This window comes from Leopardus geoffroyi, chromosome A1, assembly GCF_018350155.1.
Source record: "Leopardus geoffroyi isolate Oge1 chromosome A1, O.geoffroyi_Oge1_pat1.0, whole genome shotgun sequence".
Lineage (NCBI taxonomy): Eukaryota > Metazoa > Chordata > Mammalia > Carnivora > Felidae > Leopardus > Leopardus geoffroyi.
This window is the reverse complement of record NC_059326.1, coordinates 13,996,432-14,020,690: the sequence shown is the minus strand read 5'-3', so window position 1 is coordinate 14,020,690 and position 24,259 is coordinate 13,996,432. Positions and strand designations below refer to the sequence as shown.

Genomic DNA, 24,259 nt, shown 5'->3' with positions numbered 1-24,259 from the left:
TACTTAAAGGTAGATTCAATACTCTTCATTTAGTCATACAGAAAATATGCATGTTGAGGACTTACTATTTGCCAGGGTCTCTGTGGCACCGTGGAAAGAACAGTTAACAAAAAGCCCTGAAAAAGCCCTGCCTTCACAGAACTCAAAGTCTAAGAAAGGAGAAGCCCGGGACGTACAACAACATAAAAAAGTAAAATATGTAACAAGTCAGATGTTAGTAAGTACATGAAAAAGCACAGAGTGGACAGGAAATTTGTGGAAGGGTGATTTTGAAAAAGTGTTACTGAGTAGGTACCAATTAGTTTGAAGTATAATATGGATAGCAATTATTTTTTATTACTAGGCTTTTATTACTAGGTGTCTGACAAAACACCAGTGGTGAGTAGATAAGCAATGGTCCTAACAAAGGTTGGGAGAAAAACTTTACATGAAAATTTTTTAAAAAGATGGAAAAATGATCCTAACAAGTAGCTGAATTGTTAAAGAGTGGGAAGTGGAAGACACAAACAAATAAGTCTTTAAGGAAAAAGAAAAATCAAAGCTTGGGCAGTCATTTTAAAGGAACTTTAATAAGAAGAATGCAATGTTTTTAAAATTTTTAACCACTTTATTCATGGGTAGGGGAAAAAAATTAAAACAAGAGATCAATGGTTATATAAAGCTTTAGCCAGCCCCTTCACTAGCTATAATTTCAGATAGCTTATCTTATAGACTATATTCTTATTCAGTAATGATGATTTCAAGAACATTATCTGATAAATCCTACTTTTACACTTAAAATTCTGAAATAGAACAGTGAGATCCTGTTCCTAGATAAACATTTTCAGAGATCAGATTTTATTCTATAAAACTGTCATGTGTTTACAAAGAACAATAAGGCAATATAAAATCAGACTGGCCATTATGCACGTATTCATTTGAGGAAGTAATTCATAATTTGGAAACAAGTTTTCAACTTGCTCTGTGTTATAAAAAGATACACTAGAAGCATCACATGAGGCATTCCTTCCATATTACTAAAAAAAAAAAAAGTATCAGTTTTTTCATAGCAATTAAGCTCTTGGGTAGTAGTTTTTATTCTAACATTTATCTTTAGGAAATATCTTTCTAAAACTGTGTTTTGTTTTCTTTTGTTTTGTTTTTTATTGGCGTACTCAAAATCCTACCAGGCAGAAAATGAAAGTTCCTTCAGTAGCATGTTACCTTTACCATAAGTAGTACTTATTCCTCCTGCCTTGCATTACTATTAATTATTCACAGGTCTTTCTTTCCTGTTATAAAAGAGAATACTATGTTATTCATCTTTTTTTTGTGTCTGGTGCCTGCCATAATTCCTCAGCAGAAGAGAATAAGAAAAGACAAAACACAGATTAGGAGAAAAGAAGATATCCAACTTTGCTTTAATGAGTTTCGTTTGAATGATTGCTTTGAAATATTTTTTATTTTGATATTTCCTGCCATTTTCTCAAGTAAAGCTATTTAAAAAGAGAGTTATACTTGGATAATTTATAGTTATAAATCTGTAAACTGTATGCTCTGAAATTTAAACTATGTAACAGTACTTTTGTGTGGTGACTGAACACATAACTTATAAAATGAACTATATGAACTGTGATAGAAGATATTGGAAACAGAACTTGAGAAGCTAGGGGAAAAAGTTAGATGATAACATTTCACTCCATAAGTAACTAAATCAAATAGGGGCAATAGATGTTAAAGGGAGAAGTTGCCATTCAGTAAGAAGAGGTCTTTCCCACATTTAGAGCGGCCCACTGTGGAATGGATTACCAGAAATGTTCATTTAAAATTTTTTTTAATGTTTATTCATTTTTGACAGAGACAGAGAGACTTAGCACGAGTGGGGGGAGGGGCAGAGAGAGAGGGAAACACAGAATCCAAAGCAGGCTCCAGGCTCTGAGCTGTCAGCACAGAGCCCGACGTGGGATCTGTGAGATCATGACCTGAGCCAAAGTCGAACGCTTAACTGACTGAGTCACCTGTACGCCCCAGAAATGTTCATTTTTATTGCAGAAACCACTCTACACGTACAGAATATATACTGTATTATTAAGGAAATTGTGGAAAATTATTTCAATTACTACAGGTACATCACAAAGTAGTTGATCCTCAACATCCATCTCACTCCTTTTAGGACACCAAGATTGAGCTCCAAATAGCTTAATCCAATATGAATCATTTATGTGTTGTTGTTGTTGCTGTTGTTTGGGGGCGACAGGTAGAAAGCAATTAGTTCAGAGAACCAGCATCAAAATTTTCATGGCAACAAATGATTCAAAGTAGGTCAAGACCTAAGCTGACTATCAAATTAGAGAGACAGATGTCCTTCAGTATCTGGCAGAAGGGAGCTCTTCTGCCTACCCCCAATCTGGATATGAAGGCCTACAGCACTAAGTCTACCCAGAAACCTTCTTTTTACCACAAAGGACAGCAGCTATATCATCAAATAAAATCATCAGTGACTTGGCAGAGCAGACATACAGAAAAAACCTAGGTCCTTGATGACATAATGGAGCCTCAGACAACCAAACCCTAAAGCCTAACCTAATGGATATATAGGATATAGGTTTTACTGGCTGTGCTGATCTACTCCCCAACCTTCCCCACCCTATTTTGTGCTCCAGAGGCTCCCATGCCTCTGGACATGGAGCCTTAACAAGGGAACTTAAGGCCGATGCAGGGCTTGAACTCACGAACCATGAGATCATGACAGGAGCCAAAGTGGAACGTTTACCTGACTGAGCCACCCAGGCGCCCCACTAAGTTACACCTTCTAAGACAAGGACATAAAGCTAAGTGATAGTTAACTATTAGCTTGTTATTAGTTGATGATAAAATAAAAATGGAACTTTAAAAAACTAACTAAATAAAAATAAAAATGTAAACTTTATTATCTATACTATTCACCCAGGAACTGATGTTTAAAATAAAGCAGTATGAATATTCATCTGTAAAGGTGAAAAACATTCTTTTAGGTACTCAAACAAGTATGAAAGTGCTTTTCATTTATTCAATTTAATCCAACAACTATTTATTGAGGCAGGCACTCTTTTAGGTCCTGAAGACACAACAATAAGGTGAGAACAAAAAAGATACAGTCCCTGCTTTCATCCAGCTGATGCTTATATTCTAGTGAAAAGAGGCAGAAAATAAACAAGTAAAAAACGCCTGAATCGTGCTCTCAAAAATCAGTAGAGAGATAGTGATGACTATGGAAGGGCTACTATTCTATTTAGAGGGATGAGTGAAGACTTCTCTGACAAGATGTCATAAGTAAAATCATAAAAGAAGTGTAGAATCAAGCCATATGGATATCTACAAAATGAGTGATGAAAGCAATGTGAAAAGAAAATGCAAAAGTCTTGACATGGATTCATGCTTGCCATTTTAGCTTTTAAGGGAAAGGCAAAAAGGCTTTTGCATGGCCAGTGCGTCTGTAACAGAGAAAGCATGAAGGGGTATAATGAGATGATGTCAAAGGTAAGAGAATTGTGAATTTACTTTGAGAAGGACGAAGTAGTAAAGTATGGCATATTTTAGGAAGATTAGTCTGACTGCAAGAAAAATAGACTGTGGATAACCAATGGTGATCGATGGTGATTGAAACAGGATGGTATCAATGTGACATAGAAAGGACTAGGATCGTAAGTAGGAAGAAGTCATTCATTCTGGATATGTTTTAATACCAAGACAAGATAATATGCATAGAATATGGATTTATTGTGTCAATAGAGTCAAAAAGTATTAACATTTTTGGTCTGAACTAATGGGTGAATGGCAATGCTATTAACTAAAATAGAGAAAACTGAAGGATGAAAGATGTGAAAGGAAAATCAGTCCTTAAAACTGAGAAAGAGGAGGCGTGAGTAGGAGAGAATAAAATAGGAGACCAAGGAGGTAGGAAGAAAACAAAAAAGGATACTGTTACAAAATACAATTGAAGAAAGCATTTCAAGGAAAGAATGTTAAACTGAAATGTTAACAGACCAAATAAGATGAAAACTGAAAACCTTAAGATGTAACAATATGAAGACTACTGGTGACACTGACATGAGCCATTTGAAGGATAAAAGCCTGGGGGCGCCTGGGTGGCTCAGTCTGTTAAGCGGCCGACTTCGGCTCAGGTCATGATCTTGCGGTCTGTGAGTTCGAGCCCTGCGTCAGGCTCTGTGCTGACAGCTCAGAGCCTGGAGCCTGTTTCAGATTCTGTGTCTCCCTCTCTCTGACCCTCCCCCGTTCCTGCTCTGTCTCCCTGCTCTGTCTCCCTCTGTCTCAAAAATAAATAAACGTTAGGGGCGCCTGGGTGGCGCAGTCGGTTAAGCGTCCGACTTCAGCCAGGTCACGATCTCGCGGTCCGTGAGTTCGAGCCCCGCGTCAGGCTCTGGGCTGATGGCTCAGAGCCTGGAGCCTGTTTCCGATTCTGTGTCTCCCTCTCTCTCTGCCCCTCCCCCGTTCATGCTCTGTCTCTCTCTGTCCCAAAAATAAATAAACGTTGAAAAAAAAATTAAAAAAAAAATAAACGTTAAAATAAATAAATAAATAAATAGGATTCCAGGAATATAAAGATGGTTTAACATTTGAAAAGTAATTAATATAATTCACTAAGAAAAAATTGAAGAAACATCTTAATTTTCTCAAATAATGCAGAAAAACATTTGGTAAAATTCACCTGTTTATGATAAGGAAAACTTCTCAGCAAACTTGTAGTGGACAGTTTCTTAATTTGATTTAAAAATCGACTAGGGGTGCCCAGGTGGCTTAGCCAGTTAAGCATCCGACTCTTAATTTCAGCTCAGGTCATGATCTCACGGTTCAGGAGATCAAACTGTCAGTGTGGAACCTACTTGGGATTCTCTCTCCCTCTCACTCTGCTCCTCTCTCACTTGCATGTGCTCTTTCTCTTTCTCTCAAAATAAATAAACATTCTTTAAAAAATAAATAAAAATCTACTGAAAGTAATCTACAGCATATACCATACTTAGTGGCTAATTATTGAAAGCTTTGCACATGAGCTCTGGAATAAGATAGGGATGCTCACTATTACAACTTCTGTTTGGCACTATACTGTCAGTCTTGGTACAATATCAAGGGGAAAAACACAAAAAGAATAAGTATTAGGAAGATATAACATTTTCTACAAGTAAATGTTTCTGAAAAATTGACAAACTACGAGAATTAGAAGAGTAGCAAGACGTATATAAAAGGTCAACATGAACATCAATTATATTTCTATATATCAGTGATAAAAAAACTTACATTTGAAAAACCTCAAGAATCTAGGAATAAATTTAGCAAAAAGACAATGTTTTCTACCACAATTCTACCAAAGAGCCCTAAGTAAATAGAAGCATGCACCAAATGTATGAATTGGAAGGTTTAATATAACACAATGAAACACAATGAAAATCCTAGCATTTTTCTGGTGGAAATTAACAAACTGATATAGATGTTAATGCAAATACCCTTGAATAGCCAAAACAATCTTGAAGATTCTTTCCAAAATGGGATAATCATAAAAGAAAATGAAACAGTGACCTATATTAAAATTAAGGACATTTATTCATCAAAAAATATCAAGAGAGGGGGCGCCTGGGTGGCTGAGTCGGTTAACCGTCGGACTTTGGCTCAGGTCATGATCTTGCGGTTTTTGAGTTCAAGCCCCGCTTCGGGCTCTGTGCTGACAGCTCAGAGCCTGAAGCCTCCTTCTGATTCTGTGTCTCTCTCTCTCTCTGCCCCTCCCCTGTTCATACTCTGTCTCTTAATAATAAATAAACGTTAAAAAAAATTAAAACAAAAATATCAAGAGAGTGAAAAAGCAGGCTACAGAGGAAGTAATATTCAGAATGCATCTCCAACAAAGGTCTCAAATACAGGATATAAACAGAATTTCCACAAATCAGTTAAAAAATGATAGACAATTCATATGAAAAAGGATAAACACTTCGAACAGGTATTTAATCAGGGTGGATAACTAAAAGACAATAAGTGTACAAAAATGTTCAATTTAATTTGTCATCAGGGGAATGCAAATTAAAACATAATGTGATCTACAGAATGTAAGACTATCTTTGCAAGTCACATATCTAATGAAGATTAGTGTACAGAATAATAAAAAAATTGCTACAATTCAATAATGAAAATACCATATTTTTTTTAATGGGCAAAGTTCTAAATAGACATTTCCCTAAGGAAAACATACAAATAGCCAATAAGCACATGAAAAGATACTCAACATGATTAGACAACACAGAAATGCAAATAAAAAATGACATGCCATTTCACACTCACTAGGATGGCTAGAACAAAAAAGACAATTAACAAATGTTGGCAAGGATGTGAAAAACTGGAAACTGCACATACTGTGGATGAAATGAAATTTTCCACTTTGGAAAACAGGCTGGCAGTTTCTCAAGTGGTTACACACAGAATTATGATAGTATCCATCAAATCAATTCATAGGTAAGTATCTACGTAAGAGAAATAAAAACATATGTCCACACAAAAACTTGTACATGAAAGTTCATAGCAGCATTAGTCATAACATCCAAAAGATGGAAAAAACACAAAAGTCTATTGACATCTGAATAGATAGATAAATGTGTTGTATGCATACAATGGAATATTATTCAGCCAAAAAAGAAATGAAGTACTGATATATGCTACAACATGGATGAAATCTTGTACACATGACAATAAGTGAAATAAACAGGATACAAAAAGACCAACACTGTATGATTCCACTTACATGGAACATCTAGAATACACAAAATCATAGAAATAAGAAGTAAATTACAGGTTGCCTAGGAGTGGGGATCTTGGAGGGAAATTGGGGAAATTGGCAAAGGACATGAATAAGTACTCCATCAGTGAGAAAAAGTGGATGTGCAATAAATATATATGAAAATATGTCATATCTTATTCAAAATTTCAAAAAATGCAAATTAAAACCATAACGAGATAATATTTTCTACCTAAGCTGACAATATAATTTTAAGGTTATTAACTCTGAAAAGAAGGAAGAACTGAATATGTCTTTTATTTTGATTTAAAGTTTTCTCACTGAATTTCTAATTTTTAAATTTTTTTTTAAGATCTACTTTTAAGGACTCTCTATACCCAGCATGAAGTTTGAACCCAGAACCCCCATATCAAGAATTATGTTTCACCAACTGAGCCAGCCAGGTGCTCCAATGAATTTCTAATTTTAAGCTAAGTTTTATGTGTAAGAAAAAAAATGCTCACTTTAGAATTATTTTGATAACCTCACAGCAGATGGATGAAAAATATATTCAAGGGATAGATCCTGGTAGTGATCTTGTCCGTACACAGTAATGGCACATTACATTCATAATATCTAATTTGCATAAGATATAATTTAATATAAATCTTCTAAAAAATTCTTAATAATCTAGATGTAAAAAATAGTTTTCCATGAAACCAAACACCTCAATGAAAATCTTAATGTTTCTGAAAAAATTATTTCATTAAAGAAATGCTACAAATGATCAATCTATTTAATAACCTACTACTTCGCCAATCACCAATCCTTCAAGAAAGAATATTTGTTTTAAAACAAAGACAAGTTACAAGGATTTCAAAGGCAGAACAATCTGAGTTGAAAAAACTATTTCCAAAAGTCTTCTCAATTTTATTTCCAAATGGAAAAATAAGTTTATCCCTCTTATTCAAGGCCTCACCTCTTTATTTCTCAAATAGTTCCATTTTCAGAGCAACTGAATGCTAAAGAGTTAAATGATAAAAATAGGTTTGAGAGAGCTAATGAGGGTGGCAGGTATTTCCTTAGGCAAAAAAAAAAAATAAATAAATAAAAGTCAATACGCCATCACTTTTATTCATGACTTCCCATGTTAATTTTTAAAAGAAACTGCATGATACAACTAAACTCTTATGAGCCCATAATAGAAATCTAGCATTCATTACCAGAATAGTACAACTGTGACTAAAGCAAAGGTCATAAGAAAACCAAGATATAAATGACACAAAATGGGAAATATTAAACCCATCTAACTTGTATTGTTTATATTATGTAGTGATTACAGAAAAGCCACCTTAAATATTCATATATATTAAAAGCAGAGACAAATCACAAACTATTTTTGCTTATTACAAAACAAAGATTTTTTTTACCTTATATAATTGGAAAATAAAGCAAAACCAAGAAATCCATTTAAAATTAAATTGATAAAGCTTCTAAGAAACTTAGTTTGAATGTAAGGATAGTAAAGAAACAACTAGAAAAAAGAGTTAAGGGGAAAAACTTGTAACTTTGACTAAAGGTAGAGGAAAAAAATTTTCTTTAGTTTCTATCTTCACTCAAAATCCCTTAATTATATAGATTTCTAGCATCCAATTTAGTTCAATGTCTATACTTAAGTCCAAATGCAAAATATAAAAGTAAATATTTGTGAATTAGCTAACAACAATGAACAGTTAATGAAAAGAGAAACTATAGAAAAAAATATAATTCAGGATTGTCAGTTGTTCAGCTGCATATACTACACAATAAAACCATCAACACACAGCACTTACCTTTTCAAGTAAGTAGCCAATGACTAAAAAGCCTTTTCCACCCAGCATCTGTTCTTGCATGGCTACTGAACTTTTAAGTAGTTCAACCAGGAATGCCAAAAGAGTAGCACTGCATGTAAAGTACAGATAATTACATTATGTAATCATCAAATGTTGATTATAAACATATGACAAAAGGTAACAAGCATATTCAATTCTAATCTCTAGTTTGCTGACAATGATTATTACACCTTATGCTGTACAAGAATATATTTTTCTCACAAGCATGAGGAAACTTGTTTCATCTCTTTAAAATTAAATATAAATCGAAACATAACTGCATAGTTTTTTTATATTCCAAAGCCCAACACCGAAGTTCATCTATACATATGTATATTATCTGCTTCAAGTAAATCTACCATAAGAAACATACCCACAAATACATCAGTTCTCCATAATAAAGACTTTATCATAATATTGTTTTAAAGAACATGTTATCACAGAGAATTTTAAATGTGTATGCAATATTACTTTTGAGAACACACCTATTTTTAAAGAAAACTTTTCATTTAGACCTATTTTTTAAAAGTAACTTCTAATTTTTTAGAAAATATCCAGAGAAATATGCAAGATGTTTTTTATGTTCATATATGCCTTCAGGAAAGCTCATGAGAGCAGAAAACAAATGATCTGTATAGTATTGAAATGAAAGTGGCAGTTAATTATACAATGTATACACAAACACATAAAAGCACACAAAGAGAAGTGCCAGACAAAGATAAAGCACTTGTTATGTCTGTTGAATGAAGGAAGAAACGAAATAAATAAATAAATAAATGATTGCACTGAATTAAGCTTTGATAATATATTATTTCACCAAGTTACACACTGAACAATTTTCAACTAGCAGCATTAATACATGATGGCAATCCTAATTAAGAAAATATATATTCCTTCATTGTATATGCTTCCTGTAGTTTGTAACAATAAATGACAACAAGCCAAACTTCATCAGCAATTAAAATTCCTATTTACAATGCTATATAAGGTACCCTAATTTGCCTATTTATATTCATAAGAAAGAGTAAGACCACAAATTAATAAATATATTTTAAATTCACAAGTACTCATTCCTACAAGGAATTAAGAAAATCTGTTAATGAGGAAAACTTGAAAATAACTAAGGTCCAAAAGGAATCTAAAGTGATTCCATTCTCTCAACTTATGCTAACTCTTCTGGTTTCAATAGTATTGACAACACATTTCTCTGAAAATGTGGATATTCTTGTTCAATTCAGAAATATTCTCATTAAAAGAATCAATTGCATGTTATCATTATTATTATAAAGACTGTAGTTTAATGGATTATATGGCATCAGCTAGAAAAAATATAGTGTAACTGGAAATAAGGTACTCATTACAGGAAATTAAAATTCAAACACATTAATTGGCCCTAATTCTTTTAACCACACAAAAAAAGTAAACTAGTATTACAAGTCAACATAATTCTTTCACTTTGACCTAAAGTTAGACATTTGCAAGAAAAACACAACCACCAAAGAATCTCTTGGAATTTTTTTTAATGTTTCTGTAAAGAAAAACAGCTATTAAGCAATCTAGTCCATTTTGAATGAATTGTATGAATAATAAAAGCCACTACACAAATAACTGCATAGTACCACTGCACAAAAATACTTCTGCCTAAATGGTTGAGAAGAATAAAGAAATCAGTGCATAGAGATCACACAATTTCCTAATCTTTTCATGGAATTCTTGTCTACGCCTGAGTTAGGGACTTAAGGAGAAAGATGACTAACATTCCTAAACATCAGCACTGCCAAAAAGAGAGACTGAAAATGTCTATGGTCCCTATGGTCCATGAAAAAAATGCAAAATAAATCACTCTCCTATGTAAAACTATATAAAATTACAACAATGCCATGGATTTTCTTACTCTTTTTATGTCAGAAGGACTATTCTTCCTCAAACATCTAATGAATAAATGCAGACTTCTAATCACAGTGGAATTCCATTACAAAATCAGAAATATTAATTTTATCCCAAAAATCTTAACACGTATCTATGCTACCCATATAAAGTTAATTTCACTTCAGTTTTAAGTACGACAACAATTGAAAAGTCAAATGCATTCACTAACAAAAGTATTGTAAATTTATACCTAAAACTGAATGCAATAGCAATACTACATCTTTTCAAAAAAAAAAAAATCTTTAAAATAGGTATATTTGACATGGTGGATGTAATAGTAAATAGATGGCCATCTTCGAAGAGGTACATTTTCAAACATAATTTAACAAACTTACCAGTAACTAAAATGCATCGGATTGCTGCAGGGCTCACAATAAACTTGCAAAATTCTGTGTACTGCCATACAAAATTTCTCTCCATTCTTGCCTATTTCCAACTCCCCTAGATACAAAGGCAAATATAAAGGATACTTCAGCCCATTCCTATATCTCCTACATACCACTTCCTGTCTAGACATATCAGTTCATCTGTAGAGGATCTAAGTATATAGGATAACCAAAAAGCAAGTATCTGTGTCAGCCAAAACTAGTATACACAACATAGAAGTTTCTCTTGAAAAGTATAGCAATACCCAAAAATGGATTTCCATAGGAATATTTTACTTAATAGACAGAAAGTGTTCTTTTATATCTTAAAGTAAAATTGCTAAACTTTTCAACAGATAGTACTATAACATATCATGTTCTTTTAAGTAGCAATTCTACTTTAGGAATAGTTAAGGGTGTTTAATAATCCTGCCTCCTTTTAAGGAAAATGACACTAAATAATCTATAGGGTTATTCTTAAAAATAATTAACACCTTCCAGTTCTTAATAAGCTTCCAATAAATTAGAAAATAATATTTATTTCAAGTAACATACTTATAAAGGGCTAGACCTTATGAAAATGAAGAAAATCGTATAATAATACCACTATGACAGCAATTTATTATCTCTCTAGAGCTTTCTGGTCCATATTATTAAGGAATACCACAGTCTTGGCCCACAAATACCTGAGAATATTTAATAACTGTGTATGAACATGACTAATTTCTGTTACTAATGATAAATATGTACTATATTTAGGTTCCATTGAAATTTATATAAATATAGATTTTGACTTGATTTTAATATAACTTTATCCATTTCAATTTGTCCATTATTTATCTTTTAAAGTAATTAATGTAGGCAATTTATAATCCTAAAAGTTTTATTATTTTTGAGGTTTTTGATTATTTAAAGATATACTGTATCATTAAGACAGACCTAATGTATAACTGAAATGATTGAGATTGAATATGAAACCTCAGTTCAAAGGCAGTTCTTAGGACACAGAAACTGTCTTTTCAATCTGTTTTGTACTGAAACAAGCAAAGTACCTCAGCTACATGAACTGTTTAAATATATTAAGAAGAATGGAATTCATAATGTAAAAAATTAATGATTCCCTGGGATCCAACACATCCTGCCCTTTTAAAAGGATGTTTTTAATATCTTAAGAAACACTACAGACAAAGTAATTGCCAGAATAAATTTAGAAGTAGATTACATTCCATTAAGATTAAGGTACCAGTAAGGGGAGAAAACCTTTGACTTTTTCATAAGGTTTCGTCTTTTTTGTAGCCAAATTTGGTATTGAGATACACTGAAATCTTGCAAACAATGATTAAAATTATATAAAATATCTAACACCACTGTTTCTATGCTGTATCTCTGACTAGAAAACTCTTCTGAGATAAGAGTGATCAGAGCAGGAACAAAACTGTAAAAGAAATAAACTCAAGTCCATACCCAAGATAATTTCTCACTCAACACAATTAATTTCAGTGACACCCATACACAAAAAAATCTCACAAAAGTTAGAAGAGTTAAATTTCTTCACAGTTCACAACTGGAAAGGTCTAAACCAAAGTTTCTAATTCCATATCCATTTGACAGTCACGTTTAAGACAATGTGTTCCTAAAGATGTAGTCTTAAAAGAACACTGCCTACCTGCCTATATAGGCAATAAACCTGATACAGAAAACTGGCAGTCACATTCATCAATTCAGACATCAAGTGGAGATACATGCTGAAATAAGTAAAATACATTTATCTGCAGAGTCAAATAAGGAAAACAGTGAAATGCAGCACAGGAAAATGTAAGGACAGATGGAATATACTGGTAGCACAGGAAATCACTAAGCCTGCCTACAGCCATGAAATCTCTCAGTAATTTCCACCTTTTCTTTCAGCCTGATAAGGAGACAGGCAGCCTCATAAACTGAATTGGCTACCCCTGTCGTGGCTATTTGAGAGTATTCTTTAAAGGTCCTATTTTATCTTTTTATTTTATTTTAATTATTTTTAATTTTATTTTAAGTTTATTTATTTATTTTGAGAGAGAGAGAGAGAGAGAGAGAGAGAGAGAGAGAGAAAGAGAGAGAACACACATGCACACAAGCAGAGGAGAGGCAGGCAGAGAGAGAGAGAGAGAGAGAGAGAGAGAGAGAGAGAGAGAGAATGAATCCCAAGCAAGCCCCGCACAGTCAGCGTGGAGCTCGACATGGGGCCTGAACTCAGCAACGATGAGATCACGACCTGAGCTGAAACCTAGAGTCAGACACTTAACTGACTGAGCCACCCAGGGGCCCCTAAAGGTCCTATTTTAAAGTTCATCAGGGAATCACACATTTTTACCTTCCTTTGGTAACAGATTTTGATTTTATGTTTCATCAACCTATTTTATTTCTGAAAAATGTTATAGCCAAAAAGTCAAAGTTCATAAAATTGTGATTGAAATGTCTCAAAATCTGTCTTCTATAGGAAACAAAATTTTAACATGTTTAATTCTAAAGGAATTAATTCTAAGCCTCTTATGACATAGTTATATGTTCATATATAGTACCTACCAGTATTTACATAATTTGAGAACAAAACAGCCTTTGACCAGCTCCACTCATAACTCCACAAACAGCCAATAGATATTTACTAAAAAGGGTCTCAAAGCCTACTAATTTAATCCCAACTGAAAAATGACCACTTACAATACTTTAAACATCCTTGTCCCTTTATGAAAATTTAGTAGACAAGTTACAAGTGGCAGTTACTAGTAACCATGTACAATCCATGGATACATGAATACTTTAGAAATTTAACGTTGTATCTTCCTAACCTAAGAAGTTGAAAATTTCAAAAATAAAATAGAGACATAATGACACATGTGTGATGCCCTTCAAGATCAAAATATGTCATAGCAGGGGAACCAAATAGCCAATCCTTTATCCTGGTGCCAAGGCCCAGTCTGTTTAGCAGAAGCAGGATTAAAAATATACCCTGGAAGTGCTAAAATTGTCAAATAAAGAAAGTAAGTATTAAAACAGCTAACGTGGGGGTGCCTGGCTGCCTCAGTTGGTTGAGCATCACACTCTTGATTTTGGCTCAGGTCATGATCCCAGGGTCATGGGATCAAGTCCCACATCAGGCTCCACACTGAGCACAGAGCTTGCTTCAGATTCTCCCTCTCTCCATCTGTCCCTCTCCCCTGTTCGGGCTCTCTCTCCGTCTCTCTCACTCTCTTATAAAAACAAAAACAAAAACAAAAAAACAGCTGACTACACAGAAAGCTGAAATAATTATTTGATACTTAGGCTTTACAAATGCCCAGGAATTTTCTGGTGTTTTAAAATTATTATTTAAATGATCAGGCAATAAACTGACTTCTTCTTTTTTTCTTCAGTGTGTGTACAATTCTGAAAATTTATACATGTAGATTTTGATAATCCTACCAGAACCAAGATAAAGACCTGTTCCATCACACCAAAAAAGCCCTCATATATTCTATCTCTTTAGAGCTTTACAAATCACATTCTTCCAACTCCCATAATCTTGAGTAACTACTCATCTCTTATCCATCACTACAGTTTTGACATTTCAAGAATGTCATATAAATTGAATCATATAGCATGGAATCTTCTGAATTTGTGTTTTTTGACCTTAACATATTGTCTTGGATACTCATCCAAGCAGTTGCATATATCAAGAGTTTATTGCTTTTACTTGGTAAAAGAGTATTCCATTATATGAATGGATTACCACAATTTGTGTACATTTGAGTTATATCTAGTTAACAATAATTACAAACAGGACTACTATAAGCATTCACACAAAGGCTTCTGTGAAACACAGCTTTCATTCATTTCTCATAAATATAAACCTATAGGAGTAGAGGAGCTGAATTACAAGGTAAATGTGTATGTTTACCTTTGTAATAAACTGCCAAGTTGCCAGAGTGGCTGTACCACTTGGAAATTCACCAGTAATATATTCCAGTTGTTTTTCATCCTTGCCAGCACTTGGCACCATGAGTATTTTTTACTTCGGCCATCTTACTAAGTGTGTAGTTGTTACCTTCTACTAGTTGTATTATACTTTAATTACCCTGTTGACTAATGATGCTGAACATCTTTTCATGTGCTATTTTGACATCCTTATATCTTCTTTGGTTAAGTGTCTGTTCAACTTTTTGCCCACTTTTTTTTATTGGATTTTATGTTTTCTTACTATGAAACTTTTAGGGACTTCTTTATATATTCTTGATGATTATAATCCTTTGTCAAATAAAGTATTTTCTACTCTTTTCCTCCAGGCTGAAATGTGTCTTTTCATTGCATCTTTTGCTAACTAAAGGATTTTAACTTTGATAAAGTCAAAGTCAAATTTATCAATTTTTGTCTTTTATGTATCATGCTTTTGTGGTCATGTCTAAAATGACTTTGCCTAGCCTAGATCACAAAAATTATCTCCTATGTTTTCTTCTAAAAGTTCTATAGTTTTATATTTTACAGTTAGAGTTAATGTTGAGTTTATGTTTTTTAAGTGTGAGGTTTAGTTCAATGGCCATTTTTGACATACAACTATCTTTCCTCCCCTAGATTCACTTTGCACCTTTGCCAACAAATCAATTGTTCTTATTTGGGAGACTATTTCTGGACTCTATTCTGTTCTGGTGATAGTGTCTATTGCTTTGCTAATATCATACTACATTCATTATTATAGCTTTATAGTAAGTCTTGAAAGCAGGCAAGTATGATTCCTTCAACTACATTCTTTTTCAAAATCATTTTAGCTAGTCTAGTTATTTTATGTTTTGATATAAATTTTAGAATCATCGTGCATATATCAACAAACAAATCTAGCTAGGACATTAACTGGTATTGTGTTAAATCTATTGATCAATTCAATGACATCCTTACTATGTTGAGTTCCCTATACATGAACACAATAAATCTCATCATTTATTTAATATTTTCATTTCTTTCATCAGCAATTTGGAGATTTCAGCACACAGATCCTTACATGTTTGGACATTTATATATTAACTATTTAAATTTCTGAAGCTATTGTTAAAAGTATTTTGCATTTGGTTTCCTAATACACATTGTTAACGCAAAGAAATAAAATTTATTTTGCGTAAGAAATCATGTCATCTGTAAAGGGATAGTTCTAATGTTTCCTTTCCAATGTAAATAACTTTTAATTCTTTATCTTGTCTTCCTCCAATGGCTAGAACTTCGGATTTGGATCAGAATCACAAAGCTACAACTCAGAGCTGAATTCATATATAATGTTACTGAGTTACTTCCCAAGTTCTCTCCTTTCCATGATTTCCCTGATAATTTCTGGTTGTGGGGCTCTTCTTTTCATTTCTGCTTTCAAACTGCTAGTGCTTCAGTTTCCTCACTCTGCTGCACACTTCTGTAATGCTGCTCAAATCCAGAACAAACCAGCAGTAACAGAGGGATAAAACAAAGCAATATAAAGGTTTCTCATTCTGAAAGTAAAAATCCTGGAATCCGCCAGTCCATCCATTCTAGCAAGTAAAAAGCTAAACAGACTAAAAAACCACAGCTCTTCTAGGATCCAATAAGAGAGAGGAAGAGGGCAAACCAATGCCCCCAAGACTGGGGAGACAAACAGGAAACTATAGGGAGTTGTGGGTTACCAGAGCAGACACACACAAGTGGAAACCACTGTGGCAACCAGCACCCAGGTAGGGAAAGCAGAACTGTAATTGACAAATTACTAGATCTGAGTGCTTTCAACCCTTCCAATTATATAAAGGTCCCTACATTTACTGGGTGATTTATTTCCAGGAAATAAACCAGGTTTTCACAATAAATAGCAGAGAAAAATCCTTCCAGGCTTCCAGCAAGGCAAAGGAAAATGAACTTGAAATACACAACAGCAATCTTTTCTTAACAAGGCCTGCACTTGGAGAAACCAGTTAACCAATCCTAACCTGCTGAGTTAAGAGCCTAAGCGACCTAGAGAAGGGAAACATCCAACTACAGTCAACTCTAGTCATCTCCTCCCACCTAAAGGCATTGAAAAAGAAAAAAAAAAACCAAAAAACAAACAAAAAAAAACCCCTGAGAAACACGTGAAATTCACAGCCCAGAGGCAAAGGCTGACTAAAAGACTAACACCTAATCATAAGACTAAGGACACTTAGTCTCTGCTCCACGCCTCACCTCCACATTACTAAAGGCCTATTTACAGAAGTTCCTTTTACCAAATACACAGTGTCTGACCATCAAGAAAAAATTATGCTAAGCCCTTATGATAAGGGCTCTAATGGGTGAAAGAGACATCACAGAAGGACAAATGGGCAACATAAGCAAAGAGATGGAATTCCTAAGAAAGAACCAAAAAGAAATGCTAGCAATAAAAACTACTGTAAAAGAAATGAAGACCATGTTTGATGGGAATATTAGTAGACTGAATACAGCTGAGGAAAGAATCTGTAAACTAGAGTATATATCAATCGAGTCTTCAAAAACCCCAAACCAAACGGAACAAAAACTGAAAAAAAGAAGAAGAATACCAAGGACTGTGGACAAGTAGAAAATGTGTAACATATCCACTATGGGAATACCAGGAGAAGAAAGCTACAAAGGAACAGAAGAAATATTTAAAAAAACAATGACTGAGAAGTTTCCCCAAATTTGTGTCGGACATAGATCCAGAAAGCTCAGAGAACACCAAGTAAGATAAATGCTAAAATAACCTATATCTAGGCATATCATTTTCAATTTACAGAAAATCAAACATCACAAAAAAATCCTAAAAGAAGCCAGTGGGAAAAACACAATACCAACAGTCAAAATTAGGTAAGAATTACATCTGACTTCTCTTCAGAAACCATGCCAGCAAGAAGAGAATACAGTAAACATTTAAAGTGGTAAGAGGAAAAAGAAAAAACAAAAAAACAAAAAAACAAAACAGCAACCTCACGTCCTCTAACCTGAAAAATTATTCTTCAAAAGTGAAGGAGAAATAAAGACTATCTCATACAAACAAAAACTGAGGAAATCTGTTGCTAGTCTACTGTCTTGCAAAAAATGTTAACAAAAATTCTTTAGAAAGAAGGAAAATAATATAGGTCAGAAACCTGAATCTATGTAAAGAAAGCAAGAGCACTAAAGAGGAATAAAGGTAAAAAAAAGTTTGAATTTTGTATTCTAAACTGATCTAATACATAACAGTTTGTTCAAAATAATAATACCAACATTGTATTTCATTATGTATACTTATGTATATTCATTATGTATGAATATGTATATATGCTTATATATGTTTCTATATGAAATCAATGACATATGAAATTAATGACAGCAATGATACTAGGGATAAGAAGGAATGATGATTATTTTGTTGTTATGAAGTACACACACCACCCATGAAGTGGTAAAGTGTTATATGATATTAGACTTAAATTAGTTGCAAACTCTATGGCAACCATTAAAAAAAGGTTAAAAATATAACAAAAACTGATATCTAAGAAAGGAGAGAAAATGGAATTATACAAAATGCTTAATTAAAATCTCAAAAGGCAGAAAAAGACTAGAAGACAAAAACTGTAACAAAGAACAAAACAACAAATCTAAAACAGGAACAAATATCATGGGTATTAATCCAATCGTATCAATAATCAATTTGAATGTCAATGTCTAAATGCACCAATTAAAAGACAGAAGCTGTCAGAATGAAATGAAAAACACAACCCACCTATAATGCTGTCTACAAGAAACCCAGTTTAATAAAAAGACACAGATTAAAAGTAAATGGATAGAAAAAAATACACCAAGCTAACAACAATCAAAACAAAGTAGAAGTACCTACATTAATTTCAGACAGGGCAGTCTTCAAAGCAAGGAAAATTATCAGAGATTAATTAAGAAGGTATTGTATAATGATAAAGGGGTCAGTTTTTCAGGAAGACATAACATTTCTTAAAGTGTATACACCTAGCAACAGAACATCAAACTACGTGAGGCAAATACCACTGTAACTGCAAGGAGAAACAGATGAATCCGCTATTACACCTGGAGACTTCAACATCCTTCCCTCTCTCACAAACAGACAAATGCAGCATGCAGAAAATCAGTTAGGACACAGTTGAACTCAACAACACCAACAAGCAACTGGAGAAGACTGGTATCTATACACAACTTCATCCAACAACAACCGAATACACATTTCCTTCAAGCTTACATGGACATTCAAAAAGACAGACCACAACTGGAGCCATAAATCACATCTTACGAATTTTAAGTGAATAAAAATCATACATGTCTTCTCTCAGATCACAATAGAATTAATAATTAGAAATCAATAAAAGAACATAACACGTGGAGATTAAAAGCACACTTTCAAATAACACGGATTGAAGAATCTCAAGAGATACTAAAAATATTTTGAATGAAATTAAAATGAAAACACAACATAGCAAAATTTGTGGAATGAAATGAAAGCAATGCTTACAATGAACTTTACAGCACTGAATGCTGTGATATTGTGATCTATAATAACAATATATTTATTTGGTCTTCATCCTTGTTTCTGGCACAGAGCTCCTAAAATCCCTGAAATTTCCTAAGTGATGAGAGAGAGAAAAATGTCTTTTGTCATGGTAATGAGATTACTTCAGGTACTCACCTAAAGATGGGAACTAGTTGCCAGGGAAGCCAATCACGTGATGAAAAGGTTGGAAATTTTAGTCCCACCTCCCTAACCCTGTCTTCCAGGGACAACAGAGATACTGGAGACTGAGTTCAACCACCAATGGCCATTGATTCAATCAACCAAAATCCCAAAAGGGCAGGATTTGAAGAGCTGGTCTGTGAACATCTGGGGATGCTGAGACAGTGGAATGCCTGAAGAGGGCATGGTAGCTCTGTGCCCCTTTCCCTATATGTTGCCTTTATGCATTTCTTCCATCTAAATGTTCATCTAAATGTTCATCTGTATCTTTTATCGTATCTTCTTATAATAAACCAGCAATCCAGTAAGCAAAATGTTTCCCTGAGCTCTGTGAGACACTCTAGCAAATTAATTAAACCAAAGGAGGTGATAGTAGGAACCTCTGATTGATAATCTATCAGAAATCCAGGTAACAACCCAGACTTCTGATTGGCACAAGTCCAAGGAGGGGGTTGGTTGAACCCTCAATGTATAGTCAGTTGGTCAGAAGCACAGGAGATAATCTGGGCTTGTGACTGGTATCTGAATTCAGAGCAGCAGTCTTCTACGACAGGGCCATTAATGTGTGCCATCGGACACTACCTCCAAGTAGACAGTGTTAGAATTGAATTAAATTGTAGGACAATCAGCTAGTGTTACAGAGAATTGTTCGGAGTGGCAGTGGTAGAGGGAACCACCTCTCTACACACTGGAATTATGTGCTGAATCCTCTATTATGCACCTATAGAAAAGAAGAAAGATCTAAAATAATAATCTACATTTCCACCTAAAGAAACTAGAAAAATGAGAGTAAACTAAATCCAAAGTAAGCACAGAAGAAGAAAAAGAAGAAGAAAAAGAAGAAGAAGAAGAAGAAGAAGAAGAAGAAGAAGAAGAAGAAAGATAAAGAGGAGGGGGGAGGGGGGAAGGAGGAGAAGGAGAAGAGGAGGAGGAGGAGGAAGAGGAAGAAGAATTATTAGAGTACAAATGAAAGCAACTGAAAAGAGGAAATCAAAAGAGAAAATCAATGGAACAAAAAGCTAGTTCTTTGAAAACATCGATGAAATTGAAAAACCTCTAGCCAGTCTAATAAAAAAAGTGACAGGACAGAAAATAATACTAATGTCAGAAATGAAAGAAGGGATGTAACTACAGATCCTATGGAAATTAAAAGAATAAAAAGGATTACTAGGAACAATTCTATGCCCATAGATTTGATAACCTATGAAAAAGACCAGCTACTTGAAAGGCACAAGCTGTCAAATCTCACACAGAAAGGAATAAACATTCTGAACACACTTGTATCTATTAAAGAAACTGACTCAACAATTAATTTTCTAAAACAGAAAGCACGAGGCTCAAATGGGATCACTAGAGTAAATTCTACCAAACACTCTAAATGGGAAGAAATTATACCAATTGTCTAGAATGTCTTTCAGAGAGTTGAAACAGAGGAACTACTTCCTAAGCATCACTCTAATACCAAAACCAGACAAAGGTATTTTAAGAAAACTACAGACCAATGTCTCCCATGAACATATATGCAAAAATCCTCAATCAGATATTAGCAAATTATATCCAAAAAAGTACAAAAAGAATTACACAACACCACAACCAAGTGGGATTTATCCAAAGTACGCAAGGCTAGTTCAAGATTCAAAAATCAAATATAATCCATCACATCAATAGGCTAAAAAAGAAAAATGACATGCTCATATCAAAAGATGCAGAAGAAGCATCTGTCATAATTCAACAACGATTCATGATAAAAACTCTCAGTAAATTAGGAACTTTCTCAACTTGATAAAGATTATCTATAAAAAACCTACAACTAAGGGGCACCTAGGTGGGAGTTGGTCAAGTGTCCAACTTCAGGTCATGATCTTGCGGTTTGTGAGTTCGATCCCTGCATCGGGCTGGGTGCTGACAGCTCAGGGCCTGGCACCTGCTTTGGATTCTCTGTCTCCCTCTCTCTCTGCCCCTCCCCTGCTCACATTCTGTCTCTTCTCAAAAATAAACAAACATTAAAAAAAAAAAAACCCTACAGCTAACATCATACTTAATGATGAAAAACTAAAGCTTTCCCACTAAGATGAGACACAAGGCAAAATGTCCCATCTCACCACTTCTTTTCCACATAATACATACAAATTGGGAAGGGAGACATTAAAGTGTCTTTGTTTGCAGGTGGCATGATTGTGTAGAAAATCTGAAAAAAATCCACAAAAAAACTCTTGGAACTAAAAAGCAATTAAAGCAAGCTTGCAGGATACAAGGTTAATATAAAAAAGTCAAATTGTTTTCCTACAAACCAACAATGAACAAGTGGAATCTGAAATTAAAATTTTAGTACCATTTACATTAGCACCCCCCAGAAATCAAATACTTATGTATCTAAATCTAACAGTATATAAATAAGATCTATATAATAAAAATTAAACTCTCCAAATTGAAATAAAAAATGAACTAAATAAATGGGAGAGATATTCCATGTACATGAATAGGAGGAAGAAATACTGTCAACATGTCTGTTCTTCCCAAATGGATCTATAGGTTCAGTGGAATACTAGTCAAAAATCCAGTAAATTATTTTATGGATATTGACAATGTATTCTAAAGTTTATACAGAGGAGCAAAAAATAGTCAACAAAGTATTAAAGAACAAAGTTAGAGTGCTGACACTACTAACTTCAAGACTTACTATAAAACTATAGTAATCAAGACAGTGTGGTATTGGGGACAGAATAAAAAATAGATAAATGAAACAGAATAGAGATCCCATAAATGGACACAAATAAATATAGTCAACTGATCTTTGACAAGTGAACAAAGGTAATACAATGGAGCAAAGACAGTATCTTCAACAAATTGTGCTGGAAAAGCTGACCAACTACCCATCTAGAAATACACTTTACACCTTTCACAAAAATTTACTCAAAATGGGTCACAGACCTAAATGTAAAATGCAAAACCAAAAAACTCCTAGAAGATAACATAAGAAAAACCATGGATGACCTTGAGTATGGTGATGACTTTTTAGATATAATACCAAAGACAAATCCATTAAGAAATAATTGATAACTTTGACTTCATTAAAATTAAAATCTCCTAGAAAGATAATAGCAAGGGAATTAAAAGACAAGCCACAGACCGGGAGAAAATATTTGCAAAAGATACACCTGATAAAAACAAACAAAAACATGTAACAAAAACAAAAACAAACCCAAAAACCTGTTATCCAAAGAATAAAAAGGACTCTTAAAACTGAACTGTAAGAGGGTGCCTGGGGGCTCAGTCAGTTAAGCATCTGGCTTCAGCTCAGGTCATGCTTTCACGGTTTGTGGGTTTGAGCCTCGCATTGGGGTCTGCACTGATGGTGCAGAGCCTGCTTGGTATTCTCTCTCTCTCTCACCCTTTCCTCTCTCTCTGTACCTCCTCTACTTTCACTTTCTCCCTCTCTCTCTCTCTCTCCCTCTCTCTCACTCTCTCTCTAAAAAATAAATAAATCTTTAAAAAAAACTGAAGAAAACAAACAACCTGATTAAAATATGAACCAAAGACCTTAACAGACACCTCAATGAAGCAGATATAGATGAAAAATGAAGCTACTGAAAAGATGCCCCATATCGTGTCATCAGGTAAATGCAAAAGGAAACAGCAATGAAGCACCACTACATACCTACTAAAATAGCCAAGTTCCAGACCACCGACACCAAGTGCCAGTGAGGCTATGGAGCAGCAGGAATTCTCATGCATTTCTGGTGGAATGAAAAAAATGACATGCCCACTTTGGAAGACAATTTAGAGGTTTCTTACAGAAATAAACATACTTTCATCATATGAACCAGCAACCATGCTCCTTGGTATCTACCCAAAGAAGGTGAAAAGTTATACCCATACAAAAACCTGCACAAGGTTTACAGCAGCTTCAGTCGTAATTGTCAAAATTTGGAAACAACCAGGATGTCCTTCAGTAGGTGAATGGGTTCATAAGCTGTGGTATATACAGACAAAGGAATATATACATTCAGAGCTAAAAAGAAATGAACTATCAAGCCATGAAAAGACATGAAGGGATCCTCATTGTATATTACCAAGTGAAAAAAGACAATCTGAAAAGGTTGCATACTGTATGATTTCAACTACGACATTGTGAAAAACACAAAAATATGAAGATGAAAAGACCAGTGGTTTCCAAGGAGTGGGTATGAGAAGGAAGAGGATGAGTAAGTGGAGCACAAAGAATTTTCAGGGAAGTGAAAGTACTTGGTATGGTATTCTAATTATGGATACACTGTTATCACATTTTTCCTAAGCCCATAGAACGTATAACACCAAGAGTGAATTCTAAGATAAACTGCAGACTTTGGGTCATTACATTGAAACAATTTAGTGTCATCCTTGGTAAAACATGTGTCATTCTGATGAGTGATGTTGATTAAGGGGGAGGGTATATTATGTGGGGGAAAGGGAGTATACGGGAAATCTCTGTATCTTCTTGATTTTATTGTAAACCTAAAACTTCTCCTAAAAAATGGAAGTCTTTAAAAAAATTAAAAATAATTTTAAAATTTCTAAATAAAAAGAATTTCAAAAGTAATAAAAATTGTGCAAAGAAGAAGATTTGTAGTTTTTATTTAGGGCATGTTAAGTTTGAGATACCTTCTACAGAGTTTGGGTA

The 24,259-nt window shown here is 34.0% G+C and overlaps 1 protein-coding gene across 11 annotated transcripts in view; it reads right to left on the bottom strand.

The window, feature by feature from the left end:
- NBEA (neurobeachin) overlaps nt 1-24,259 on the bottom strand; it is a 689,522-nt gene that overhangs the window by 523,149 nt on the left and 142,114 nt on the right. For 10 of the 11 annotated variants that reach the window (XM_045473789.1, XM_045473805.1, XM_045473824.1 and 7 more), the window contains exon 11: nt 8,569-8,677. In XM_045473789.1, the coding sequence (XP_045329745.1) occupies nt 8,569-8,677 (109 nt within the window). Of the gene's footprint in view, nt 1-8,568; nt 8,678-10,871; nt 10,978-24,259 lie in introns of all 11 variants that reach the window. The other variant, XM_045473863.1, reaches the window with a different exon arrangement.